The sequence below is a fragment of the Oncorhynchus kisutch genome, linkage group LG24, assembly GCF_002021735.2.
Source record: "Oncorhynchus kisutch isolate 150728-3 linkage group LG24, Okis_V2, whole genome shotgun sequence".
NCBI classification, from domain to species: domain Eukaryota; kingdom Metazoa; phylum Chordata; class Actinopteri; order Salmoniformes; family Salmonidae; genus Oncorhynchus; species Oncorhynchus kisutch.
The window spans coordinates 32,641,873-32,652,737 of NC_034197.2; the positions used below are offsets into that span (position 1 = coordinate 32,641,873).

A 10,865-nucleotide genomic window follows, 5' to 3' on the forward strand; every position below is an offset into this window, starting at 1 on the left:
TTATCAAAAGGGCCTGAGTGCCTTGGGAGATCAGACCAGCATGATTAATGACTACAGACTTCTCTCTTATGTTGCCCTGCTGATGATGATGACTCACACATGACTGTTCTACCTAGTAGAACCAATCATGACACGGATGGAAGCCTGATTATGTTACTGGTTTACATTTATGTAACAAATAGCCTAGTATTCCTGATTGGCTGATGTCAGAAAACCAGAATGATGATTGCTGAGGAGTAGAGATGATTAAGACTTGGGCTACCAGTATACAGTACTTTACATTTTAGAAGACAAACAAGTTCTTATCTTTACAGAGTTACAGTAGAAAACGACCCAGGCCTTCTGCACTGCAAAGAGATTGGATACTGCACTGAAAAAGCAGTAATTATTTTACAACTTGTTAAAAAATAACTTTTCTAAAACAACATCTGTCTGGGTTGTGTTTGCTATAGCTTTCTCTGTGTGGTGTTTGAGCAGGTGTGTGTACACAGGGACACTTTAGTGATTGTGGATATGGGGATAATGAGAACTCCCTGGCCCCCCATCACCCCCACAGGGAGCTATTTGTGGTATGGCCCGACCCATTGACAGTGCTAATGAGCCAAGGCATTGAATGTCTCCCACAGGGGGGTGACTGAGAAAGAAGCTGTATTGTGGTTCCCCTGGGTGAGAGCCGAACTGGTGGTCGCTCATATATAGTAGTTAGTATGGAGGAGTACCGGTATGTCTGTGTGAGGTTGGTATCATCATTCTCATTCAGACCCATTCACATGCATAGAAAGTGTGTGGGAGAGCAAGAAGACCACACAACACACTCACCCTGTGTGTATATAAAACCATGATTTACACATGGACCGTCAGAGGTGACCTAAAAGCAGTGGCCTGGACCTGTGTGTTAGTCTAAGGCTTCCTGATATGAGAGTGCCCAGGACCCCCTGGTAACCCCTTAGCTGCACCCCTGCCTTCCCATCACCCCCTCTATCCATCCCTTCCTCTCCTAATGAAAGGCTTCCGGATGGACGCCTGCCTGTACAGTATAGACCTTGTTCCCCACAGCAGACCCTGTACTGTACTGTGGCTGATGAGATATGGGGGGGGGGGGGGGGGGGGGGGGGGGGGGGGGGCTGATGGCTAATCCCTATTGTCCAGTCATGCGTCATTAAGCTAGATGGGTGATATGAATGAAGGGGACTGGGTCTGGCCCCTCTCTCCCTCCCCCGTTCTGCCTCTCTCTTTCTGTCCCTGTCTCTCTGTGGAGGAAGTGACCTGCTTGTCTGGACAGGAATCAGGTCACAGCCTCACAGTGGGAGAACCCTAGCACCTCTCTCTCCCACATGCATGTTCACACACACACGCTGGGGCGCTCACACACACTAAATAATAGGTTTATTACATTCCCTTAGATGTAATCAGCACACAACAGACACAGATGTCAGAAATAGTACCAAGTAATCCTCATAAAAAGGTCATGAAATCAGGCATTACTGATTCGTCTGTAAAAATCACTCGTTAGTTAGAGGGATGGGAGATGGGATGGAGAGGAGGCTCGGGGTCAGATCGGGAGATAAGGGGAAGTGGAGGAGATCCTTTGACGAGGGAGTTCAGACTGGAGGGCTTCTTGGGGACAGGAGTGCAGAAAGAGAGCAAGAGAAAGGGTTCATTTGCCTTTGAATAGAGAGAAAGGAAGGGAAAGGGGATACCTAGTCAGTTGCACAACTGAATCATTCAACCGAAGAGGGGAGGGGAGAGGAGGTGTTCGTGACATGAGGGGACTCTTTTCCTCATCTCAAGCTGTGGGGGCGGAATGGCAAGTCAGGCTAAGTCAGGACAACACACACACACCAAGAGAGCATAACTTCCTGAACACACACACACGCATACAGGTAACTGCCAAAATAATGGAAACACTTGAGTAAATGAGGGATACAAAGTATATTGAAAGCAGGTGTTTCTACACAGGTGTGGTTCCTGAGTTAACTAATCAATTAACATCTGAGCAGACCAAATGCTGGGCAGGCCATTATTTTGGCTACACCCCCATAGGATGACAATGTCCCCATCCACAGGGTACAAGTGGTCACTGAATGGTTAGATGAGCATGAAAACAATGTAAACCAGATACCATGGCCTTCTCAGTCACCAGATCTCAACCTAATTGAACACTTATGGGAGATTCTGGAGCGGCGCCTGAGACAGCGTTTTCCACCATCAACAAAATACCAAATGATGGGATTTCTGGTGGAAGAACGGCATCACATATATCCAGTAGAGTTCCAGACACTTAGAGTCTATGTCAAGGTGCATTCTAGCTATTCTGGCTGGTGGTGTCCCAGCACCCTATTAAGACACTTTATGTTGATGTTTCCTTTATTTTGGCAGTTATCTGTACATTCACACACAATCCTTGACATCCTTAACTCAGTCATTAATACAGAACACTCACTCATTCACTCACTCACTCCAAACACATTGGAGCAAATGAAAGTGAGTGGGTTTCATATCTAATCCCATCTCAAGCACTGTCCCACTCCCTTGTACCCCACGCCCTCCCCCCATCGCTAACCCCCTGCTAGCCCACTCCCATCCCTTCCCCCACTACTCTCCTATTCAAATGCAGAGACAAGCCTACAGAGGTGACGTGTCACCGCCTGCCCAGTATAAATACACCAATCCCCTCCCTGTCATACAGACCATCACCACAAACACCCAGACACTCTCTCCTGTGTGGATTTCCTTTCCTCCTCCCGGGATGATGCCCGTTCCTGCACCTCATCCTTGCACCACCTCTAAGAGGACCTCTCCTCGTGCTCCTGCTCCTGCTCTCCTCATGCTCCTGCTCCTCCTGCTTCCAGCTGGGCCTGGCTGGAGTGTCAGGCTGGAGGTTGGAGCTGGGAGTGGACCAGAGGCTAGTACAGTTACCAGGACTAGGGTTAGAGCTGGCTCTAGAGTTAGGGCTGGGTTGGAGACTGCAGATGAGGCCGTGGCTGAAGATAGAGCTGGTGCTACCATCCTGTCCGTCAGCAGTGAAGGGCAGTGGGAGCCCCGGAGCTCATCCCGCTGTGTGCCCATCCCGGTGGGCATGGCCCTCTGCCAGAACATCGGCTACGCCACCATGAGGATGCCCAACCTGCTGGGGCACGAGTCGCCAGGCGAGGCCGTCCAGCAGAGTGCCAGCTGGCTGCCCCTGCTCGCCCGGGAGTGCCACCCCGATGCCCGCATCTTCCTCTGCTCGCTGTTCACACCCATCTGTCTGGACAGGTAAGGAGGGGAGAGACGCTGGGAGGTTGGAACTACTAGCTTGTCTTTAGAAATGAGAAAAAGTGTTGTAGGAAAATACAAAGGTATTTCTTTGTAGAGAACAGAGTGTAGAGATGTGTGTACACTAAATAGACAAGTCATTGGTAAAGATGGAGAAAGACAGGGTGTCTCTTTGAGAGAAGGTGTAGTGTAGACTAGATAACTGGTACAACTTTTAATGTCATTTAGCATACAGTGACATTTACATTATTTTGGCCTGGGCGGTTCCAGATCTTCATCATGATTATAATTCAAAGCACTTATCTACTGAGTGAGCATGATATCTTTTGGAAGGCTCTTCAAAACAAAGCAGACATTGAGAGGAAACCTAGATGTGTCTGTCTTCATGTCTCTCTCTGTTCCTCTGGGCTGAATCACAGCTCCAGAGTGGGGGGCAAAGCAGTGGTGCCGGGAGCTATGCTAATCTGGGCTTGCCTCATAGAAAAGGCCCTGGTTTCACACAACCTTCAGGCCATGAAAGGCCCCTCATCTTGTTTGAGTTGTGCTCAGTGGCTGACTGGCCATCTGGCATTTTGGGCAAATGCCAGATGGGCTGGTCCATTTTTCACCCAGTCTAACTTGTTTTTTTTGGTGCAAAATTATAATTATCTGGCTAGTAATGGGGCCCTTAACCCTTTACAGTTGTGGGAATTGACCTATATAGACAGGGCTAAATTGAAATGTTTCTTACAGAAGAAATCTGAAAAGCATAACCATGGTAGCAATTGAAAGGGAACAGTTTGGAGATAATGGGAAATGTATTAGATTAAAGCTGAGAACACAACAGTTCACCTGACACAAGACTGATTAAATGTGCATTATACTTTTACTCTACTTTTTGCCGCATTTGTTGATAACGAAATCTGAAAACACTCTGGATATATTCAGTAACACGATAAGAATATTCCTGGACAATGTGAGGTAGGTGGAACATAGGACAGAAACATGACAAGGGTTTGAGTGAGAGGACTAACTGTTCTCTCTAAGTGGCCACACCATGCACTTTTATGACTCAAAGACAAGTCTTCAACTCTAAGGTACTTTGGGCTCTCCTAGTTGTGCAGTTGAGGAACGAGAACAAGCACACTTGTAGTTGTTTTGTATGTAACACAACCCTGCATCCCCACCATCACAATTACTGTTGTTTACAGAATCCAAAAACGGTCCATTATAAATCGCAATCTGGGTCAGATGGGCATCATTTGAAAGCTTGTTCTATTACCAACATAACTAGCTAAGTTATAAAATATGATCTTAAAGTGTTTCACAAGGCAATTCAGGGAAACAGATAAGTTTGGTGCACATAGAAAGGAGGCATGAGTGCATTCAGGTGTTTTCTTCACAGTAGACTAACAGGCTCATTCTGTTCAGAACATCCCAGGGTATGACCACATTGACAGTAGACTAACAGGCTCATTCTGTTCAGAACAGCCCAGGGTATGACCACATTGACAGTAGACTAACAGGGTCATTCTGTTCAGAACATCCCAGGGTATGACCACATTGACAGTAGACTAACAGGGTCATTCTGTTCAGAACATCCCAGGGTATGACCACATTGACAGTAGACTAACAGGCTCATTCTGTTCAGAACAGCCCAGGGTATGACCACATTGACAGTAGACTAACAGGCTCATTCTGTTCAGAACAGCCCAGGGTATGACCACATTGACAGTAGACTAACAGGGTCATTCTGTTCAGAACATCCCAGGGTATGACCACATTGACAGTAGACTAACAGGGTCATTCTGTTCAGAACATCCCAGGGTATGACCACATTGACAGTAGACTAACAGGCTCATTCTGTTCAGAACAGCCCAGGGTATGACCACATTGACAGTAGACTAACAGGCTCATTCTGTTCAGAACAGCCCAGGGTATGACCACATTGACAGTAGACAAACAGGCTCATTCTGTTCAGAACAGCCCAGGGTATGACCACATTGACAGTAGACTAACAGGCTCATTCTGTTCAGAACAGCCCAGGGTATGACCACATTGACAGTAGACAAACAGGCTCATTCTGTTCAGAACAGCCCAGGGTATGACCACACGTCATCTTGTAACTGTACATTAAACAGACTGCTCCTGTTCAGAACAGCCCAGGGTATGACCACACGTCATCTTGTAACTGCACATTAAACATAGTGATCATAAACGTTGACACTGGATATGACATGAGCTTTATGAGATGGAAATGTGAAGTGCACATTTGAACCAGTTCCTGGTTCAAATCCAGGCTGTATCACATCCGGCTGTGATTGGGAGTCCCATAGGGCAGTGCACAATTGGCCCAGCGTCATCTGGATTTGGCTAGGGTATCATTCAATAAGAATTTGTTCTTAACAATTAGGGCAGTGAACAATTGGCCCAGTGTAATTTGGCTAGGGTATCATTCAATAAGAGTTTGTTCTTAACTGACCTGCCTAGTTAAATAAAAATCAAAGTGTAATTTTTTATAATTCTCAACATCATCTTTCAAAACACATATAGTCCTCTTAAATGTAGAGCATTTCCCTCATTCAGAAAATAAAAGCGTTTCCCAGTTACCAGGAGGGATGGTGCTCAAGTTCAGAATGTCTGTCAGTATAAGACCCACACAGCACTGTGAAGCGGCAGGTAGTCTAGTGGTTAGAATGTTGGACTTGTAACTGAAAGGTTTCAAGTTCAAATCCCCAAGGTAAAAATGTGTTGTTCTGCGCCTGAACAAGGCAGATAACCCACTGTTCCTAGGCCTTCATTGAAGTTAAGAATTTGTTCTGACTTGCCAGGTTAAATAAAGGTTAAAAGAGGCGGAGCCTGATGTCATGTACAGCCACTACATTTAAATGTAGGTGTTTATCAGTGCCCAAATCAGCAATTTTCAACCCGGTACGAGTGCAAAGGGCTACGGGGAAAAAATGGGCTGGTGAGTTAGAAAAGCCAGGGCTGATTTCTGGTCTCAGTCCCCCACAGGTTGTGACGTTTTATAAAGAGCGTTTAAAAAGGAGAAACAAATGTTTCTAAACGTTATCTCATAGGGTGTAGCATCATCTCTCTCTCCCTCCACAACTTCTCCTTTATTGATTTGGATCCATTCACTAACAACCAACTCTTTTCTTCTCCTCCTGGCTCTTTGTTCTTGCATCTATTTTGTCAAACCCTCTCTCCTGGGCAGGTTCGTCTCTCCGTGTCAGAGTCTGTGTGAGTCAGTGCGGGACAGCTGCGCGCCCATCATGGGTTGCTATGGTTACCCCTGGCCAGATATCCTTCGTTGTGACCAGTTTCCTGCCAACCACCTCATGTGTATCTCCTCTGTCACCAACACCAGCACAGGAGGGCGTAGAGGTGAGACACACAATATGAAATAAGATGCTGTTTTTAAAGATGTTTTTTTTTAAACCTTTATTTTACTGGGCAAGTCAGTTAAGAACAAATTCTTATTTTCAATGACGGCCTAGGAACAGTGGGTTAACTGCCTGTTCAGGGGCAGAATGACAGATTTGTACCTTTTCAGCTCAGGGATTTGAACTTGCAACCCTCTGGTTACTAGTCCAACGCTCTAACCACTAGGCTAACCTGCCGCCCCAGGGCAGCCTACTGTCCATGTCAGACTAAGAACTCTGACTGGACGTTTCTGTGATGATTGTTTCAGCAGTGCCCCAGGCTAGCTGTCGAGACTGTGAACTGGAGGAGGGCTCGTCTGCCAAGGACGTGCTGGAAACGTTCTGTAGGAGTGACTTTGGTAAGCAGACCTACACTCTGTTCCTTTATTATATGGCTATTTTACAGAGATTGGTTCAGATGATGTATTCCAATGTTTCTCTGTCCTCCCTATTGACAATATCCAGATCAAACATTGAGATGTACCCTGCCTACCCATCTTAATGTAATTCTCCGTCTCTCTGCTGCCCTCTGTGTCCCCAGTGGTGAAATTGCGTCTCACGCAGCTAAAATCCAGTCAGGTGAGTTTGGCCCAGTTCTCCCTGGCCTCTCGTCTGCAGGTTCTGAAGCACGGGCCTCTCCTGGGAGGACAGATCCGCTCCCGCCTGCAGCTGTGGCTGGAGAGAGACGCCAGCTGTGTACGGAACATGACGCGGCGTCAGCCCCAAGGCGGGACCTTCCTGGTGACGGGCACGGTGCAGGGGGAATGGCTGGTGGTCAACAAGGCCTTTGCCTGGAACAAACACGCCAGGAACCTGATGGCTGCTGCCCGCAAGTGGAAACAGCACCGATGTAGAGGCTAGCAGGGGCTCTGGCTAGGAGCTAAACTTGAGGTCTGAAATGGATCTGAGCAGAGCTATAGGCCTAGGTGTACAGAGTCAGGGATGTGATTAAAACACCATATGACATCAGCAGAGAGAGAAGAGGTTGTTTGGGGGAGGGTACATTTCTATGATAGACTTCCTGGATTTGAATCACATCCTTGGATAGCTGGATGTTTCAGAGAGCACCATTCTGAGCTCAGGAGAGGACGCCACAAAGGACAATACCTTCTGTGTTTCCTGCAAATGTACATATCTATAAATTATAAGTAAATATCACTGATCTATATTTGTAAGAGGTTGACTGGAATTAAATGAGTGTTTTCAAAGTGTTGAGCTTGCATGCATTCATTCATGATGTTATTGATGCAGTTTGGGTTGTCAGTTTTCATGGGTCTTGAAAGATGGGGGTTGTCTAACAGTGTCATCAATCATATTATTCTCGAAGCATTTGAATAACAGATATATATCCTAAACTGTATATGTGAGGACAAAGCCTGCCCTAAAGGGTAAAAGGTGCTATTCTTACCAAAGAGCAGAGGCTTGAGGCTGAGAGTCTTCATTTCCTGGATACTGTCAGGCTTGAGTGACACCCTCTGGACATGACCCACCTGAGGAAACAGTACATTAATATGGGAAAGCCTTGGGCATGATCAAAATGAACTGTTTGTTAGGATGGTGTGGTCTTCGCAAACCCTCTGGCAGTATACCGTGTGGGCCTCGTCAGAAACCCTCTGGCAGTATACCGTGTGGGCCTCGTCACAAACCCTCTGGCAGTATACCGTGTGGGCCTCGTCACAAACCCTCTGGCAGTATACCGTGTGGGCCTCGTCGCAAACCCTCTGGCAGTATACCGTGTGGGCCTCGTAGCAAACCCTCTGGCAGTATACCGTGTGGGCCTCGTCGCAAACCCTCTGCCAGTATACCGCGTGGGCCTCGTCGCAAACCCTCTGGCAGTATACCGGGTGGGCCTCGTCGCAAACCCTCTGGCAGTATACCGTGTGGGCCTCGTCGCAAACCCTCTGGCAGTATACCGTGTGGGCCTCGTCGCAAACTCTGTGGCAGTATACCGTGTGGGCCTCGTCGCAAACCCTCTGGCAGTATACCGTGTGGGCCTCGTCACAAACCCTCTGGCAGTATAACGTGTGGGCCTCGTCGCAAACCCTCTGGCAGTATACCGTGTGGGCCTCGTCGCAAACCCTCTGGCAGTATACCGCGTGGGCCTCGTCGCAAACCCTCTGGCAGTATACCGCGTGGGCCTCGTCGCAAACCCTCTGGCAGTATAAATCAAATCAAAATCAAATCAAATGTATTTATATAGCCCTTCGTACATCAGCTGATATCTCAAAGTGCTGTACAGAAACCCAGCCTAAAACCCCAAACAGCAAGCAATGCAGGTGTAGAAGCAAGTATACCGTGTGGGCCTCGTCGCAAACCCTCTGGCAGTATACCGTGTGGGCCTCGTCGCAAACCCTCTGGCAGTATACCGCGTGGGCCTCGTCGCAAACCCTCTGGCAGTATACTGTGTGCGCCTCGTTGCAAACCCTCTGGCAGTATACCGTGTGGGCCTCGTCGCAAACCCTCTGGCAGTATACCGTGTGGGCCTCGTCACAAACCCTCTGGCAGTATAGCGTGTGGGCCTCGTCCTAAACCCTCTTGAGTTCGGGCCGATTAGACTTCGGGACAGCAGAGGCCACTATGTGAGATGTAACATGCTGCTACTACCAAGCACAGCAGTTTCTTTCAGAAATATAGCCCAGCTTCTGCCTTCACCCCCATTTACAAACAGACTTTGACAAGACTTGGTCATTCATAGATGGTTTGCCATAACAAACTTTAATGCGAGGTTGGTTTGTTAACTCTTGAAAACAAGAGATTTGCTACAAGCAACTATGTTTGTAGTCTAATGTATTGCACATTAAAAGAGGAATAAGGCTACTAACTATCTAACAAAGCTAGCTAGCTTGCTAATAGACTGATTTGAGTTTCCAACTGGATATTAGAAGCAAAGGTAACCTAACGTTAGCTAGATAAATAAACCAATGCATATTGAATATTGTACAAGCTATGCCGTTTGGCCAACAACCACAACTAACTATCTGTCGTTGAGCCTTTCCCTCATTTAAGGACGTTGCACTCATCTACTTTGACGTGTCACCACTATTTTAGTTATCTAGTTATCAGAACTAGTTATCAGAACTAGTGGACCGTCAAAACATTAAAAGTGCAATTTTGTTCGAATGAGTGAAAATGCAGATGTTTACTTTCCACCTTCGACACCTCCCACCAATCCATGCCTGTTGGAGGAGTTATCCTAGCAAAGATGATCTAGTTATATATGTTGGCCTCGACTCTTCCTGGTTCTTGCCAGTTCGCAAAGTTTGAAAACTGCGATCGAACTTGGCTGACATATTATTTTTGTCTTCCGGTGGCCACTACAACTGGATGCACACAGCTCGTTTTATGATAGTAATCATATTAGGGCGTGTCGTTATCTCCTCACCCGTATCCCCTCGATGCGTGGTAGACTGAAGCTCTGACGGACATCCAGGTCAGGGTCTTGCTGAGGTGGGTCTGACGGGGACAGGCGGCTGTCAACCCCGCTGCTAGATGCCGATGTGTCCCCGTCGGCGCTGACAATATCAGCCGGACTGTTATTGTAGTGTACGTAGAACAACAGCCCAATTATGTTTATGATGTAAACGTGGAAGAAGACCATGACTACCACGAAGTAAGCCCGGGAGCAGACACTGCTCTTCTGAATCTGAAGCCGCTCTCGGCCGGGCATTGGAGGGAGGTGTGGGGGCACATACGGTGATGAGTCGCCACACGCATCCATGCTTTCCTGAGATTCATCATCCATTTCTGAATGGATATGTCGATTGCTATAATCCATGACTAGCTAAATGTCTGGCAGGATATTCGTGGAGATGTACATATGCTGGCTGTTCTGCCACTGTGTGCTAGCGTTAGCTAACGATAGCTGACAACAGCATTATACATGCAAAGATGGCTAACTATGTAGCTAGCTACTAACATTCATTTCACCCATATAACGTTAGCTTAGCTAGCATGCAAGTACAGTAGGTTAGCTAAGCGAGTGAGCCTGCCTTCTTCAGACACGACGACAGGTTGTTTTCCTTTGGATACAATAAAAGGCAACACTATCTATGACCGTGTTAAATATCCGAAAGGACTGAACTTGCAATGGGATAATCCATATTTAATGTAGATGGATTTACTGTTGACTGTACCCCTGACAACATCAACTACATAAACGAGAGCAGGGAGAAGAGTAGACTGCTAGCTCTGTTTTCGGAACCT

At 47.1% G+C, this 10,865-nt stretch overlaps 1 protein-coding gene across 1 annotated transcript in view; it reads right to left on the bottom strand.

Moving 5' to 3' along the window:
* Positions 1-10,865, bottom strand: part of LOC109880028 (transmembrane prolyl 4-hydroxylase) — a 23,806-nt gene extending 12,941 nt beyond the window's left edge. The window contains exons 1-2 of the mRNA XM_020472256.2: positions 10,045-10,865; positions 8,071-8,152 (exon numbers count right to left, since the gene is read on the bottom strand). Of these exons, the coding sequence (XP_020327845.1) occupies positions 8,071-8,152; positions 10,045-10,437 (475 nt within the window). The 5' untranslated portion in view covers positions 10,438-10,865. The remainder of the gene's footprint in view (positions 1-8,070; positions 8,153-10,044) is intronic.